The 18,161-nt window shown below is 48.1% G+C and overlaps 1 protein-coding gene across 2 annotated transcripts in view; it reads left to right on the top strand.

The window, feature by feature from the left end:
- Positions 1–12,750: 12,750 nt before the first annotated feature.
- Positions 12,751–18,161, top strand: part of washc5 (WASH complex subunit 5) — a 74,934-nt gene continuing 69,523 nt past the window's right edge. The window contains exon 1 of one of the 2 annotated variants that reach the window (XM_038810174.1): positions 12,751–13,281. In XM_038810174.1, coding sequence (XP_038666102.1) covers positions 13,096–13,281 — 186 coding nt within the window. In that variant the 5' untranslated portion in view covers positions 12,751–13,095. The remainder of the gene's footprint in view (positions 13,282–18,161) is intronic. The other variant, XM_038810173.1, reaches the window with a different exon arrangement.

Here is an 18,161-nt window from a genome sequence, read left to right as displayed (position 1 = left end):
TTCACCAAAATCTGCCTCATAAAATCGACGTCATCCCAGTTTGGGAATTAAATGTTTATCGAAACCACCGTTATCCCCTCTAACTTCCCACTAACCTTCACATATCCCCCCCACCCCCCGGATTAACCATAATGCTCCCCACCTTGAATGCAACCCTCTTATTGACCAACACCACCACCCCCCTCATCTTCATAACCATCCCTTTCTCAGCCTTGTTTGATCCTCCAACTTCAAAAATGCCACGTCCGCCTTCAGATTCCTCAAATGCGTGAACACAGGCAACCATTTAACCGGCCCATTCAACCCCTCACGTTCTATGTGACGAGCCTGGTCAGGGGGCTCCATGCACTCTTCTGCTGCTGTTCAACCATATCCCTTTTTGGGCCAGCCCCCGGCCTGCGTCACGCGACCCTCCAGGCCCGCTCCCGCATGTCCCCCGCCATCGAACCTTTCCCAACTGCACCACACCAACCTCACCCTTGTCAGCAACCCTCCCCCTCCCCTCCCCCCACCCCCCCCCCCACACCCTCAAACAAAAAAACAACCCCACCCATACCTGCCTCCTGGCAAACCCCCACTTCACTCCCATTTACGAGCCTGCCCAACTAGCATGGTGGCCCCTGCCCAAGGCCTCCGTCTTCTCCTCTTGGCACACTCACATCACAGCTCCCCTGCTAAGACCTGCCCCGGAGTACCCACCCTCAGACACTTTATAAAACACACAGAACTCCTCCAGTGTCCAATGTCCTCACATTCCTTCCAGTCCATTGTTCCTCATAATGTCTGTCGCTTCCTCTGGCGTGTCAAAATAAAGCTCCTGTTTCTAGAAAGTCACCCATTGGCGGACCGGATATAATAGTCCAAACTGCACCCCCTTCTCAGAGAGGACCGGTTTATCCGGTTGAACCCGACCCTCCTCTTTGCCATCTTCGCACCCAGGTCTTGGTAGACCAGCAGCCCACTTCCTTCCCAGGTACACCTCTTGGTCTGCCTCACCCATCGTAGCATCTTTTCCTTATCCAAAAAGCGATCACCATCGCCCTCAGTGGCTCGCCCACCTGTGGCCTCCTCCTCAACGCCCTCTGTGCTTGGTCCACCTCAAGAGGCCAGTCAAAGGCCCCCTCCCCTATCAACCTCTCCAACTTACTCACCACATACACAGCAGCTTCTGCACCTTCAATTTCTTCAGGTATCCCAACCATCCTCACATTCGTCCCCCTGGAGCAGTTCTCCAGGTCCTCCAACTTCTCCCTCAGTCTCGATTGGCTTTCCCGCATCACTTCCAACTCCGTCGGCAGTGAGGCCATCTGCTCCTCATGCTCTCCCACTGCCTCCTCCACTTGCACAATCCTGGGACTCCAGCCCCTGCTCGACTTGCTCAATCCCAGATCTCAGTGGTTCTATGACCTTGACCAGGTCTTCCAGGGCCTCTTTCCTCTGCTGCTGGAACTTGTTGTTCAAGAACTCCACCAGATGCTCCGTTGACCACGGGGCGAGCAGCGGCCCCCTTTACCTGCGGCTCACTACGAAAACTCTCCTGCTCCAACTGCTCTTTCTTTCACGTGGCACTCCTCATCCACTGATCCATGCTTTTCACAGTAACTTCATTGCAGTGTTAATGCAAGCCTACTTGTGACAATAAAGATTATTATTATTGTACATCAGCCACACCAGAGGAGTATTACCTTCCCTGGGCACTTCTGCACCTTTTGCCCTCAAAGCTACACCTTTCAGGTGGGGAAAGACCGAAGAAATCCACCTTGAGCAGGAGCCACCAAATGTGTGACCACTCACTCCATGGCCACCACCAGAAGTTCATGTCTAACTGCTTCTTGAAAACATTGAATGTTTTGGCCCCAACTACTTTCTGTGGTAAAGACTTCCACTCTCTGATGTGAAGAAATTTATTCTAATCAGTCCTCAATAGTCTACCCCATATCCTCAGACTGTGGCCCATGGCTCTGGACACCCCCACCATTGGGGACATGCTTTTTTCACCTATCCTGTCTAGTCCTGTTAGAAATGTCTAGGTTTCTATGAAAAGCCCCTCAATCTTCTGAACTCCAGCAAATACAATCATAAGTGACTTAATCTCTCCACATACGTCAGTCCCGCCATCCCAGGCATCAATCTGGTAAACCTTCGCTGCACTCCCTTGAGAGCAAGAACATCCTTCCTCAGATAAGGAGACCAAAACTGCACACAATACTCCAGGTGTGGCCTCACTAAGGCCCTGTACAAATGCAGCAAGACATCCCTGCTCCTGTACTTGAATCCTCTCGCTATGACGGCAACGTACCATTTTCCTTCTTTACCGCCTGCTGCACGTTCAGCGACTGGTGTATGAGGACATCCAGATCACATGCACATTCCCCTCTCCTAATTTATGGCCATTCAGATAATATTTTACAGCTATTTAGTGCATTTAGCAATATTTTGTTTATGAATTGTATCGCTATTTAGCAATATTTTATGTTCCATCATTCAATAGGGTTGTGGCTGGTCTGATTATGAACTCAACACCACTTTCCTGCCTGCAGGTGGATTGACCGTGCTAGAATTGCCACTCAGTGTATGAAGATGTGCAGGTTAGATGGAGTTATGTGGATAGGGTAGGGAAGTGGGCCTAGATAAGGTGTGCTTGCAGAGGTTCGGTGCAGACCCAATGGGCCAAATGGCTTACTTCATTGTAGGGATTATATGGCGACTCCCTTGCCAATCAATAATCTGTCTAATTCTGCCTTGAATAAATTCAGGGACCCAGCCTCCATATCTGTCTTTTTAAAAAAAGTTAATCCATAGGATCCCCACAGTGCAGAAGGAGGCCATTTGGCCCATTGAGTCTGCACCAACCCTCCAACAGAGCAGTCCACCTAGGATCCATCCTCCCAAGCCCCATCCCTTTAACCACACACATCGATCATGGCCAATCCACCTAACCTGCACTTCTTTGGAGTGTGGGAGGAAGCCGGAGCACCCGGAGGAAATCCGCGCAGATACGGGGAGAATGTGCAAACTCCACACAGTCACCCAAGGCCAGAATCAAGCCTGGGTCCCCGACATTGCGTGGCAGCAGTGCTATCTACCCACTGCGCCACTCTGAGGAAGAGAATTTCACCAACATAACTGTGATGATGTGCATGAAGCAATTCTGTACATAATATTATACACATCCTCCGACCACCAGGTGGCAGTGTTAAACACACCACATGACCCTGTGTCTGGGGAGTTGGAAGGAAGTTATGTTGGAGGATAGATGTATTTTGCAGTAGCTCTATAACAATTAGTTAGTGTTAGTAGTTTGTTATTTTATTTATTCTAGTTATCTTTATCACACAGTTGTTTCATAATAAATTATTTATCCGAGATGTTCTGCAGTACATCATTCATATTGGTCAGTCTACAGAACATGACAACAACCACCCTCAGAGATAAAATATTCTCTTCATCTCGGTCTTAAATGAGAAGCTTCTCATTTTTAAACTATCTCCCCTAGTTCTGGACTCCCCTACAAGGTGAAACATCTTTTTGTATTCCCTCAGGTACATGTTCATGAATTGTCCCGCCTCTCGGTCACGAATCCTTCTGCCATGAATATGACAACAGGATGTACACAAGAACATAGGAGCAGGAGTAGGCCATTCAGCCCATCGATCTGTTCCACCATTCAATATGAGCATGACTGATAACATCCGCTTCAATGTCCTTTTCCCACGTTAGCCCCAAATCACTTTACATCATTGGTAATTAGAAATCTTTACTTTAAACATACTGTGCTTCCGCAGCCTTCTGGGGGTCGTGAATTCCAAAGATTCACAAACCTATGGGTAAAATCTCTCCTCACCTCAGTCCTGTGATGATAAGTAGAGTATCATCTTCATATAATTTGAGTAGTTCATCATCATCTGCACGTGTATTATAAGTTATATGTTTTACTGTTTCATCCGACCAGCAGGTGGGGCGGGTATGCCAGCGCAAGACCCGGATGCACCATGTGTCCCATCAGAAGGTTTTTGTAAGGAGTTGAAGGCAGTTGCATATTAGAGCAGCTCTGCAGTATCTTAGTGTAAGTTAGTGTTGGACATTTATTTCCAACTGTGTTCATCTTAGACATTTTAGTTATTCGTTAGTGCAGTGTTAGTAATAAATAACTTTGTTTATAAAACAAAATCTATTGTTCATTGTTCACACGCCAATATCGAGATTCCACATCAGCCCATTCAAAGAACATTGCAGGTCCTAAATGGTTTCACCCTTATCTTGAAATTTTGTCTCCTGGCTCTAGAATCCCCAACCAACATGTGCCCTCTTTATTTTGTAGATTTCAATCAGATCACCTCTCATTCTTCGAAACTCTAGAAACGTAGACCTAGTTTCCCCAATCTCTCTTCACAAGACATGTCCTGTCAGACAAGAAACAAATCCAGGGAACCTTTGTTGTACTCCCACTACGGCAATAATATCCTTTCTGAGGTAATAATAATAATCGCTTATTGTCACAAGTCGGCTTCAATGAAGTTACTGTGAAAAGCCCCTAGTCGCCACATTCTGGCGCCTGTTCGGGGAGGCTGGTACGGGAAGGGGACCAAAATTGCACACAATACTCCAGGGTGCGGCCTAACCAAGGCTCTATACAATTGAAGCAAGACCTCACTACTCCTGTACTCAAACCCTCTTGCCATAAAGGCCCAACATATCATTAGCCTTCCTAATTGCCTGATGCACCTGCATATTGTGGTGAATGTAATATGATAATTCACACTATGTCTTTGTAAGCGTAGTAGCGTTATCCAACCACTAGAAGGAGTAGCTCTGGGTATGCTCAGGAGCTTGTACAGGGCTCCACCCTTGGCTCCGCCCATGACTCCTCCCCTTAGTGCTGCTGTATAAATACCCTTGTCCAGAGTCAGCCTGCAGTCCACTGAGAGTTCATCAACGGGTAACAGGCTGGCTCTGTAGTAAGTCAATTAAAGCCTAGCTTCATATCGGAAACTCATGTCTGGTGAATTGATGGTTCCATCACATGTTAACCTTCAGTAATGCTTTGGTATTATGTCCTATGTTTTCTCATTTATAACCTCCCACCAACCCTCCCTCCCACCCTCCCACCTTCACAAATATCAAGAGGGAGTTAATGTTGAGGCCACTGTGTAACCCCTTCCCGCATTGTTTACATTGTATGTGAACCACCCTCCCTCTGCATTCAGTCTGTGAAACTCTCCCCTCCGCACTTAGTGGACTAGATTTTATGTTGGAGATGCAGTCCCTGACCTAGCTTGGTATGAAAGTCAGCCATTTTGTCAGCTTTGTCAGCTCACCTCACGGCCATTCAACGGCTGTTGGCCATTAATTGACTTGAGGCGAGCCAGGCTGGCAGGCCCCGGCAGGGGGACTGAAGGGCCAATGTGGTAAGGCTGGGGTGGAGGGGAAACCAAAGGGTGGCAAGAGCTGGGGGCGAGGAGAGCCTCTGATGGACACAGTAGAGGACATAACATCCCCCCCCCCAAATATACCCCCCCCCCCCCCCACACTCCCCATCGAGCACAAGTCCAAGTACTGAAAACCACCAGGCTGCACACTTGGCACATGGCTCCCATGTCATGAGAATGTCACTTTAAGAAATGTTTGGCTGCTCATGTTACTGAGTGATGTCAGAGTGTGGGTGGAGCTGAGCTCCGGTTCTGCTTTTTAGTTTCACTTTGAGAAAAGCTTGGGTGTGTCTGTTTTTTTGGTTTCGTTTTGCAGTGTGTTGCAGCTGAAGTCAGACAAAGCAGCTGTACTGCTGTTCTCTCTGCCATGAAAGACTATCCCTGGATCCTTTGGTGATTTAAAACTAATAACTGCTTGCAGTAATGACTTTAACCTAATGTGCTTCTGTTTAAAGGTTTGTTAAGTCTTCTGGGTGTTAAAAGGACAGCATACAGATTACTTAGTGTTGTATTCTTTGGGGGGTGTATTTGATTTACTGGTCGCTAAGATGTTCACTGTTTGTTTTAAAAAGGTTAACTTGAGTTCATAGAATAAACGTTGTTTTGTTTTACAAAATACTGGTCCATTTCTGCTGTACCACACCTGTAGAGTGGGCCATGTGCTCCCCATACCACAATCTATTAAAGGTTGTGGGACAGGTGAACTCCATGATTCACTTTGGGATTCTCTAAACCCTGATCCACAACATCCCAGCACAGGGATCTCACCCATAGCGGCACGAAGAGGCCCTGAAGTGATCACATTGCAGTGGGGACAATGGGGAAACACCAAGAATAGCACCCATGGCATAGCGTGACAATTTTTACATTTGTGCCCATAATAACGATTGGGACAGCACGGTGGTATAGTGGTTAGCAGGGTTTTGGATGACCTCAAGTTCACAGAGGGTAGAATGTGGGAGATCAGATTGGAATCATCAAATCTGGAAGTAACAAAGGCATTGTGGTAGTATGACTAGGGGGATTACGGTACCTTCAGAGGTGAGCTGCCATTGGTGCAGAGGACTCGCTGCCCATTGGCCCAGGTAAGTCGTGTGCCTCTCAGCCGATTGGCTGAGAGGTAGGTAGCTCCGCCGACAGGGCGGGATATAAGAAGCTGTGTTCCCCAGCAGTCGGCTATTTCTTCTGTACGTCCCCATACCACAGGGGCAGCACGGTAGCATGGTGGTTAGCATAAATGCTTCACAGCTCCAGGGTCCCAGGTTCGATTCCCGGCTGGGTCACTGTCTGTGCGGAGTCTGCACGTCCTCCCCGTGTGTGCGTGGGTTTCCTCCGGGTGCTCCGGTTTCCTCCCACAGTCCAAAGATGTGTGGGTTAGGTGGATTGGCCATGCTAAATTGCCCGTAGTGTACTAAAAAGTAAGGTTGGGGGGGGGTGGTTGTTGGGTTACGGGTATAGGGTGGATACGTGGGTTTGAGTAGGGTGATCATTGCTCGGCACAACATCGAAGGCCGAAGGGCCTGTTCTGTGCTGTACTGTTCTATGTTCTATGTCTGCTGCTGGGCACACATCTTGTGTATTAAAGCCTTTTGTATGGATCGCATCTTCGCCTCGTGTCCAATTGATGGTGCATCAGGCATGGATGAGGATTCAACAGTGGATGAGCTGAGACAGAACAGATCTGGGCAATATTACGGAGATAGAAACAGGTGGCCTTAGCAACCACACAAATATGTGATCAGAAGCTCATCTTGGGATTCAGATATGACACAAAGGTTGCAAACGGTCTGGTTAACATCAGAATGCTTTCCAGCGAGTGAGATGGAGTTGGTGGTTAGAGAATGCTGTTTGTACGTGAATCACAAAACAATGGCTTTGGTCTTCCCAATAATTAAGTGCAGGAGAACCCTGCTCAGCCAGTTTTTATTGTTGGGCAAACAATATGACAGGCAGTGGAGGAGTTGAGAGAGATGATGGTGAGCTTCGAGCTATGTGTCGTCTGTATACATGTGAAAAACAATCGAAAACTCCGCTGGAATTTTTTGTCCTCCTGATGGCAATACCAGCTGCTGACAGGATTGGAAAAACCTGGAGCTGGATCTCCGCTGCCCAACGTAATCGACGGAATATCGTAATCGGCGATCGGGCGGAGAATCCCTTCCGAAGCCCAAATTAGGGGTGGCGCTGGTTTGACGCCGTTTTTCAAGTCTCCGTCCCCTCTGAAATGATGTCATAACGTCACACGGCGCACGCCGTTGGAACAGTGTTGGCACGTCTCCTGAAGGCCCTCCCCCGATGCTCCGCCCCTGATGAGCCGAGTTCCCGACCGCGCGGTTAACGTGTGGTTTGGGCGGTCAGGAACCCGGCGTGACGGCCGCGTCGCCACAGTCGGGCGGGAGTCGTGCTGCTGGCTGGGGGGGTGCTTCCGAGAGGGCTGGGGGGACTGGTGGGGGGTGGCCAGGGGCTGGCCGGGGGGGTGGCCTGTGGGGCCGTTTTTGGCAGGTCGGGTCCGCTCATGGCCGGCGCCATGTTGTACGACATGAACGCTGTGGGTCATCGCCGTGCGCATGCGCAGCCACAGACCCGGCCATTCTCCCGCCGTTTTTGCAATGGGAGCTGGGGATTTACCTGGCGCCGCTGCTCGCCCCTCACCAGTCCCGGAATCGGTGAGGATCCCGTGAGGGGAGGTTTTCTGGTATATGTCGACGCGGGGTTTTGCAAAAATAGTTTTCCCGGCTTTTCGGGCGGTTCTCCGCACTCCTCGTTGCTGGAGGGGGTGTTGTCAGTGATGGGGTTGGGGGGGGGGGGGGGGGGGGGGGGGGGTTGTCTCGGCGATCTATCTAAACCAGGCACTTCAATTTGTCAAAACCAGGATCCTTTTATTGAGTCTCATGTGGTATAATGTTAATCTGCAATGAAAAAAAAAAGAAATGAAAATCGCTTATTGTCACAAGTAGGTTTCAAATGAAGTTACTGTGAAAGGCCCCTAGTCGTCATATTCCACTGCCTGTTCTGGGAGGCTGGTACGGGAATCTGCTACAGAACACATTATCATGGAGTCTGCTACAGAACACATTATCATGGAGTCTGCTACAGAACACATTATCATGGAGTCTGCTATAGAACACGTTATCATGGAGTCTTGCTACTCCTCTGGAACTTACACCTAGCACTGACCAATTCCATGTGCGTCTTATTACCCTCTCAATCTTCTTTTGAAGATGGTCGGATATCCGGATCCCAGGTCGCATGACCTTGGTCTGGAGACTGCATGGTGTGCCTGCACCGCCCCTGCTGGTTGGAGGTCGCACACCATCCAACTATGGTATAGCCCATAGGCACATCACCACAGGTGGGAGTCCAGCCAGTTCACATGGTTGAGGAGCAGCATGCATGGAACTGGAGTGGGTGCAGCATGTAAGGAGCTGAGTAAGAGAATGTGGAATCCGTACGGTGCAGAGGAGGCCATTTGGCCCATTGAGTCTGCACAGACCCTCTGAATGAGCACCCCACCCAGACCCGCCTCCCCGGTTTCCCCGGGGTGAGAGAATCAGCGGGAGGCCACCAAGAGTGTGGCGTGATTCACGTGGAGAATAAAACTCATGTTTACGAGGCTCAAAATTCTGTAAGAAATTTGCCGACTGTGCTGTTTTTCTCATGGGACCTGACACTTTTCCATCTTTTGGTAAGATGTTTTTCATGGGCGGAGCCCCTCTGGTTCCCACTCTCCTGTGTGACTAGAGGCCTGTGACCAGCTGACTGCCAGTGTTGGTCACCATGATCCCCTTCTGAACTCCAATCTCAAGCAGCATAAGCTGCACTCACTCAAATGTCCTGGAGCAATCCTCCAATAAGTGCAATAAGTGACCTTTCAGTGAAAGTACTGTGAACAGACCCTTTCCCACTGGCAGCTCAGAAAGCAGCTGTGAGTAGTGAGAATTCATGAACGTACTTGCCTGAGGTTGACTTAGCTACCTCCATTACTTCCTTGTGTTGTGTTATGTATCCTGGGATGACACAGGCTGCAACTCGATGCAGCTTTGACCAAAAGATACTCCAGACTTTGAAGTAAGTTCAATGTGATTTATTGAACCATTAGCACAGTTCTCTATGAGTTCGAATCTCCTGCTAATCTTGCTGTAGTAACGCAGTCTAACTAACCAGTCTGCTCTAAGCCGCGTGGTGGGTGTGATGCTTCTGATCTGCCCCTGTCCTACTCTCTAAGTGTTGCTCGTGGAAAGAGACAGAGCATGAGTGCCCTATCCTTATATATGGGTTGTGTAATGCCCCCTTGTGGTAGTGTCACCTCTGGGTGTCTTGACTGCCCATTGGTTGTGTCCTACGCTATGTGTTCATTAGCTGTATGTCTGCATGTCATGACATCTCTAGTGCTCCCTCTAGTGTTTACTTAGTCATAATGTATTTACATTAACCCCTTGTGTATTTACAGTGATGCATACCACCACACCTGGTACTCTCCTTGGCTTCACCAGAAGGTTCCAGGAAACCCATGAAACCGAGGTAAACTGAAAATTGTGTTGAAATATCACTTTAATTGAACAATTGATGTATGTTAATTGGAAATCCTGAGAGGGATGCGCACATGCAGCCTAATGCGTTGGAGTGAAAGGCGAAGGGTGGCGGATTGGAGATGGCTTCCTCAAGCAGAATCAATTTCCCCAGCACCCAAACACATGTTGTCCTGCAGATTAAAATCCAGACCAATGTTTTTACAAAAAATATCATCTGTGGCTCCATAAAGGAAACTTCCTCTCGGGCTCCTGCTGTTGTTCATCCTCTGAAAGTGCATGTGTGGGTCATTAATGTGAGAGCATGGTCTGACCCTATTGTTTAAATTTCAACTTACCCTCATACAAGGGCGTGGTGGCACAGTGGTTAGCACGGCTGTCTCACTACGCCAAGGACCTGGATTCGATCCTGGCCACGGGTCACTGGCCGTGTGGAGTTTGCACATTCTCCCCATGTCTGCGTGGGTCTCACCCCCACAACCCAAAGATGTACAGGGTAGGTGGATTGGCCACGCTAAATTGCCCCTTAATTGGAAAACTAACACTCATACTGCTTTAGACTTTCAAATCAAATTACTTCATTGTTTTTAATCAACGGAGCCCAGTGTGGTGATCACAGTGGGGTGGGTGGGGATTTCTCTGGGGCCATTTGAGCCCCTTGGGTGATTGGAGATAGAGCCTGCCTCAACTTGTCTACTGCTGAAACATTCATTTGTATCTCTGTTACCTCTAGTCTTGACTATTCCAATTAAGGCCTAGCTGGTCTTCCATATTCTATCCTCTGTAAATTTGGCACCATTCTAAACTCTGCTGCCTGGTTCTTAAGTTGCATCAAGTCCCATTCATCTATTACCCATGTGCTTACTGACATATATTGGCTCCCATTCAAGCAACACCTTGATTTTAAAATTCTCGTCCTAGTTTTGAAATCCCTCCCTGGCCTTGTCTCTCCCTACATCTGTTATTTTCGCCATCCTCAGAACTCTCCGAGATGTTCACTCTCCCCTGATCCTGGCCTCTTGACCATCCATGATTTTAATCTCTCCACCCTTGGTGGCTGTGCCTTCAGTTAACTAGGCCGTAAGTTCTGGACTTTCTTCCCAACATGTCACCTCTTTTCGACCTCACTTTCCCCCTTTAAGACATCCTTAAGCCCTGACTCTTTGACCAAACATTTGGTGATCTGACCTCATGGACGAGATCTATCAGCCTCGATGCGGCCGACGCGGGAGAGCGGCGAGGCCGGTAAATCCCGTGAGAGGCCTCTCGTGAGATTTACCGGCTTTGTCACGTCTCGCGAGGTCTAACGAAAACACACGAAGCATTGCGATCTGCAGGTCAGGGTCCCGATTGGCATATTCTTTTTTGTAAAAACATTTATTTGTAATTTTATAATAATAACAACAGTAACAACAATAAACCATGCAAATCCAAATATAAACATATTGCATAAATCATCTCCATCCCTAACAAGTCCCTCCTTCCCTAAACAGAAAATAGCCAACTGTTTCCCCCCCCTTTAAATTTTTTGCCTCTGTTAACAGTTAATTTTCCCCGAAGAAGTTGTCAAACGGCTGCCACCTCCAGACAAACCCGAGCGTTGCCCTCTTAGGGCGAACTTGATTTTCTCAAGACTGAGAAACCCATCCTCGTCGCTAACCCAGGTCTCTGATTTCGGGGGCTTCGAGTCCCTCCACGCTAGCAATATCCGTCTCCGGGCTACCAGGGAGGCAAAGGCCAAGACGTCAGCCTCTCTCGCTCCCTGGACTCCCGGATTTTCCGACACTCCAAAAATCGCCACCTCTGGACTCGGCACCACCCGTGTTTTTAGTACCGTGGACATGACATCTGCAAAAACCATGCCAGAATCCCCGAAGCTTTGGGCCGCCCAAAAGTTTTATGAAGCTGATGGGCATCTTTTGTTAGTTTGCTAGGTTGGGGAGGAGGGGTGGCACAGTGGTGCAGCAGTTAGCACTGTTGCCTAGGGCACTGAGGACCCAGGTTCAATCCCCGCCCCGGGTCACTGTCCGTGTGGAGTTTGCACATTATCCCTGTGTCTGCATGAGTCTCACCCCCACAGCCCAAAGACACACTAAATTGCCCCTTAATTGGGGGAAAAAAATAATTGGGTACTCTAAATTTATACCGGAAAAAGTTTCCTAGGTTGGTGTGCATGCCTGAAAATGTACTGAAGTGCGGTGTTTTACATCAACAATTATAAATTCTGCAAAATGTTATAACTGAAACTCTCTCACTTAGTCAGGGAAATGTTGGGCTGTGGGGGTGGGGGTGGGGGGGGGGGATGACAAGGTTTACTTTTTATCACTTGTACCCTATTACAAAAGAAAAAGAGGGGGACGAGGGTTTGATGACAATGAGTTTCAAACTAGGGCAGCACGGTGGCACAGTGCTTAGCACTGCTGCGTCACAGCGCCAGGGTCCCAGATTCAATTCCACCTCGGGTCACTGTCTGTGCGGAGTCTGCACATTCTCCCCGTGTCTGCGTGGGTTTCCTCTGGGAACTCTGGTTTCCTCCTACAGTCCAGAGAGGTGCAGGTTGGGTGGATTGGCCAAGATAAATTGCCCTTAATGTCCAAAAAGATGTGTAGATGAAGGGGGTTAATGCGATAGGGTGGGGGAGTGAGCTGAGATGAAGCACTCTCTCGGAGGGTCGGTGCAGGCTCGATGGGCCGGATGGCCTCCTGCTGCACTGTAGCGATTCTATGATTCTGGGGGAGGACTCCTTGCTCAGCATCACCAGAATGCGCCTGCTGGTCACATGTTGAGCTGACAGGAAGGAAATCATATGATCAACATGGAAGAGCTGGAGTGAGGGTTGTGTGCTGAACCCTGCTGAAGACACAGGAGGAAGAATAAGCAGTGGCTTGCGGAATCCCTGCCACCTCTGCAGTTCAGTGAGAGATGCTGGCGGGAGGGACGCGCAGTGAGGGCTGAGTGAGAGTATCCCTGGCTCTGAATTTCGCTACATTGTCTCCCCGGAGCCTGAGCGCTGGAGCTGCGGGTTTGAAGGGGAAGGCAGCGCTGGGGCATGAGTGCAGGCTCGGTGCACTAGACCCAGCCTCTCCCGTCCGTGCAAGGGCCAGTCTGCAGCCTTGCAAACCCCCTCTCTCTCAGCCATGGTGGACTTCCTGGCGGAGAACAACCTCTGTGGCCAGGCCATCCTCAGGATCGTGTCCCGCGGTAACGCCATCATCGCGGAACTTTTGAGACTGTCCGAGTTCGTCCCCAGCGTTTACCGACTCCGGGACAAGGCCGAGCAACAGAAGTATGGAGACATCATCTTTGACTTCAGCTACTTCAAGGTGAGGGCTATTGTGTCTCCAGAACCCTCCCGGTGGAACATGCTCCTCATGCAGTTCAGTGCTGGGGAATCAACCTGATTAAAGGCTCTTCCCTGTGATGTTTGCCCACAGACATTAATGCAACCAATGTAATGTTTTGTTACGGTTGTCTGTCAGGCTTTCTGGTGTCAGACTTGCCCTGAGCATGCATGAGCCCCCACCTACAGCAGTGACAGACAGACCAGCATTGAAATATAACAAAATGCAAAGGGCAAAGTAAACATTGAGCTGTGGTCATTTTTAAAAATGAATTTTGGGTTATATTTATCAGCATATTTGAGGAACTATGTAAACAGTCTTGTGTATTTCATGCCACAAACTTTACTTCCTGCTGTCACTGTTTTTTTTGCTGGTGCTTTTCTGTGATTGTAGATTAGCACAGGATTATTTCCCATTCATTTGTAAAGCTTTTTAAAAGAACGGTTGACTTGCATTTATATAGAGCCTTTCATGACTTCTGGACCCCTCAAAAGCATTTTTACAGCCAGTGAGATTTCAACACAGTTCTAATGTATTGCAGCCAATTTCTGTACAGCAGGGGCAATGAGGGAGTGGTCAGGTAATTGTTTTAGCTATGTTGGTTAAGGGATAATTATTGGCCAGAGCTCCCCTGCTCCTTGACAGCACAGTGCCATGAAATCCTTCACGTGCTTGGGGCATTTGATGTTATGAAAAAGTGTTCTATAAATGCAAGTATTTTCTTTGCTAATGCCTCTCCACTCAGTTGCTGTCTTATAATAATAATATTTATTAGTGTCACAAGTAGGCTTACATGGGTGTAATTCATCTAACAAGTACATCTTTCAGGACTTATGGGAGGAAACCAGAGCACCCGGAGGAAGCCCACACAGACACAGGGAGAATGTGCAGACTCCGCACAGACACCGACCCAAGCCTGGAATCGAACCCGGGTCCCTGACGCTAAGCAACAGTGCTAACCATTATGCTACCGTGCAGCCTTTGTGTAGTTAAAAGAACTGTGCCCCATAATAATCGATGAGCAGTGCCACAGCTAAGTTATCAGTAATTTAAAAAATAAAGGCTTGTATTTATATAGTGCTTTCCACAACCACCGGGCATCTGAAGTAAAATAATAGCTTTTATTTTGCAGTTTTCAGATGGCTAAATAAATGATTATCATTAGATCAGGGAAAAAAGCTAAACCATTATAGGTATTTTCTAATTTAATAATAAGAATCTTTATTGTCAGAAGTACCTTTTATTGTCACAAGTAGGCTTACATTAATACTGCAACAAAGTTACTGTGAAAAGCCCAGGTCGCCTCACTCCGGCACCTGTTCGGGTACAAGGAGGGAGAATTCAGAATGTCCAATTCACCTAACACCCGCCTTTCGGGACTTGTGGGAGGAAACCGGAGCACCCGGAGGAAACTCACGCAGACACGGGGAGAACGTGCAGACAGGAATCGAACCAGGGACCCTGGAGCTGTGAAGCAACAGTGCTAACCACTATGCTAATGTGCCGCATTCCTCAAATGTTGAATTGGCCTTTTTTAGGGCCAGTGAGAGAGTTTAGCAGTAATTATGAAGTTAACACATTGTTAAAAATCTAATTACTCCTCATTTGACAAGTGTTTTTCCAGTAAGATGACCAATGTAAAAGTGGAAGTTACATATAAATTAGGAGCAGCTGTAGGCCACTCAGCCATTTTTTAAGTTCATTTATGGGATGTGGGTATCGCTTGCTAGGTCAACATTTTTTGCCCACCGCTAATTGCCCTTGAGCAGCCTTCTTGAACCGCTGCAGTCTTTTGAGGGCTTGGTACACACACGGTGCTGTTAGGGAAGGAGTTAAGTGACCCAGCAACAGTGAAGGAATATATTTCTAAGTCAGGATGGTGAGTGACTTGGAGGGGAACTTCCTGGTGATGGTGTTCCCAGGTGTCTGTTGCCCTTGTCTTTGTCGATGATAGAGCTTGTGGGTTTGGGAGGTGCTGCCAAAGGAGCCTTGGTGAGCTCCTGCAGTGCATCTTGTAGATGGTACACACAGCTGTTTATTGTGCAGCGGTGGTGGAGGAAGTGAATGTTTGTGGAAGGAATGCCAGTCAAGCGGGCAGCTTTGAATGGTGTCGAGCTTCTTCAGTCTTGGAGCTGCACCCATCCAGACAAGTGGAAAGTATTCCATCACACTCCTTAAAGGCAGCACGGTAGCATTGTGGTTAGCACAATTGCTTCACAGCTCCAGGGTCCCAGGTTCAATTCCGGCTTGGGTCACTGTGTGCATGTTCTCCCTGTGTGTGCATGGGTTTCCCCCAGGTGCTCCGCTTTCCTCCCACAGTCCAAAGATGTGCGGGTTAGGTGGATTGGCCATGATAAATTGTCCTTAGTGTCCAAAATTGCCCTTTAATGTTGGGTGGGGTTACTGGGTTATGGGGATAGGGTGGATGTGTGGGCTTGGGTAGGGTGCTCTTTCCAAGAGCTAGTGCAGATTCGATGGGCCGAATGGCCTCCTTCTGCACTGTAAATTCTATGATTCCTGACGGTGCTTGTTCTGTCATTCAATAAGATCATGGCTGATCTGATGGTAACCTCAACTCCACATTCCCACCTACTCCCAATAACCTTTCACCCCCTTGCTTATCAAGATTCCATCTCGCTCTGCCTTAAAAATATCCCAATGCTTCCATTGCCTTTTATGGAAGAGAGCTCCAAAGACACTCTGCCCTCGGAGAGAAAATAATTCTCCTCATCTCTGTCTTAAAGGGGTGACCCCTTATTATTAAACAGTGACTCGCTAGTTCGAGATTCTCCCACAAGAGGAAACATTCTCCCCACATCCCACCTTGTTAAGACTCCTCAGGATTTTATATGTTTCAATCAAGTTGCCTCTTACTTTTCTAAACTCCAGCAGAGACAAGCCTCGCCTGTCCAACCGGTCTGCACATGACAACCCTCCCATTCTAGATTTTAGTCCAGTAAACCTATGAACTGCTTGCCGCACATTTTACATCCCTTCTTAAATAAGGGGATCAATACTGTACAGATGTGGTCTGCTCCGGATGTGATCTCCCCAATGTCCTGTATAACTGATGGACAACCCCCATACTTTTGTAATCCATTCCCTTCACAAATTATAATCTATCAACATTTCTAATTACTTGCTGTGCCTGACTGCTAACCGTTGGTGAATCATGCACTTGGGTACGCAGATCCCTCTGCATCTCACAGCTGTACAGCCTCTCACCATTTGGATAATATGCTTCTTTTTATTTTTCCTGCCAAAATGGACAATTTCACATTTTCCAAAATTGTTACATTTGCCTGACTTTGTCCACTTACTTAACCTATCTCTGTCTCTTTATAGCCTTCTTACGTCCTCTTCACAACTTACTTTCCTACTTATCTTTGTATCATCAGCAAATTTAGCAACCATACCTTCAGTTCCTTCACCCAAATAATTTATATATATATTGTAAAATGTTTAAGGCCACAGCAATGATCTCCTGGTTATACCACTCGCTACATCTTGCCACCCAGAAAAATACCTACTTACGCCTACTCTCTGTCTCTAGTTAGCCATGCTAATATTGTATCCGTGCTAAAATGTTACCCCCAACACCATGAGCTTTTATTTTCCACAATACCTGTTGATGCGGCACCTTATCAAATGCTTCTTCGAAATCTTAAGTACAGTACATTCACCCTTTTTTATCCACAACAAATCTTTCAAAGAACTCCAACAAATTGGTTAAACGTGATTTCCTTTCTATATAAATGTCCTGAATGTTTGTGGGTTAGTGCACAACACGTCCCCTGGAGCAGCACAAAATCATTGACAGCAACTCTGGTTTTCCAGGTTATTCTGAGCATGTGCGAACTCCCAAAGTTGCTGTTTGTTTTGATGGAGTAATGACGGCAAACACTGAGAGTTTTGTTGTCCTTTTCATAGCAAAGTCCGGACTGTGCACGAACTGGTGCTCAGACGTATTTTGCCAATAAGTAGCGGGATGCCTATCTCCCACCTTACATATACCTTTGGGAAAACGCTAGCAACATTTGGAATGCAGGAATAGTTAGGGGAAAGCCATCTGGGGTTGCTGTTTTACTCTGATAATTGATTAAATTATTTTCCACTTGAGCCGAAGAATATGGGCGCAATTTACTGGCCATGACCTGCCGGAATTAGGACGGATCCTGGGAGAGGCCTCTCCCGGGATTCCCGAAGGTTCCTACGCCTTGCGGGATCTCGTGAGACGTCACGATCTGCATCCTGCCCATTATGGACTGGACCCAGACACTCGTAACTAAAAGAACTTAAAAGCTCACTTAGCTGTGCTGCTGCTGGATCGGCCTTGCCGAGGAGACTTGGACGGTTGCCGTTTAGCACTGGTCCCCACAAATGGGCTCTTGGGAGGGGGCGGTCTAGCAGGCGAACGGAGGCCGCCCAGAACAGGCTAACACCCTGGTGCTGTTTGTGCCACCTGGGCACCTTGGCACTGCAACCCTTCAGTGCCACCTGGGTGCCTGCTTGACACTGTCAGGGTGCCCAAGTGGCATTGCCAAGCTTGCGGGGGCACTACCAGAGTACCAGGCTGGCAGTGCCAAGGCGCTAGGCTGTTATTTTGCCCGTGTCAGGGACCGGGCCCAGGGATGTCCTGCCGGTATGTGGTGGGTGCGGGGACATTCGAGGACCCTCTAATAGATGAGCTTGAGTGTTGATGAGGTCCAAGGGTTACGTTGTCGGGTTGAGAGATCTCTTCCTGCGCTTGAATTTCTAAGTGCAGGTTATGTAGCTACGTGTGGCCTCAGCCGGGCCTTCCCCACTGGGGACGTAAAACACCCCAGTGTGTCATTAGACAGCAGGGTCGTTCCCGTCACAAA

Source organism: Scyliorhinus canicula, chromosome 10, assembly GCF_902713615.1.
Source record: "Scyliorhinus canicula chromosome 10, sScyCan1.1, whole genome shotgun sequence".
Classification (NCBI taxonomy): Eukaryota; Metazoa; Chordata; class Chondrichthyes; order Carcharhiniformes; family Scyliorhinidae; genus Scyliorhinus; species Scyliorhinus canicula.
Note: the sequence above shows the minus strand (reverse complement) of the source record. Positions and strands in the feature narration are given on the sequence as shown.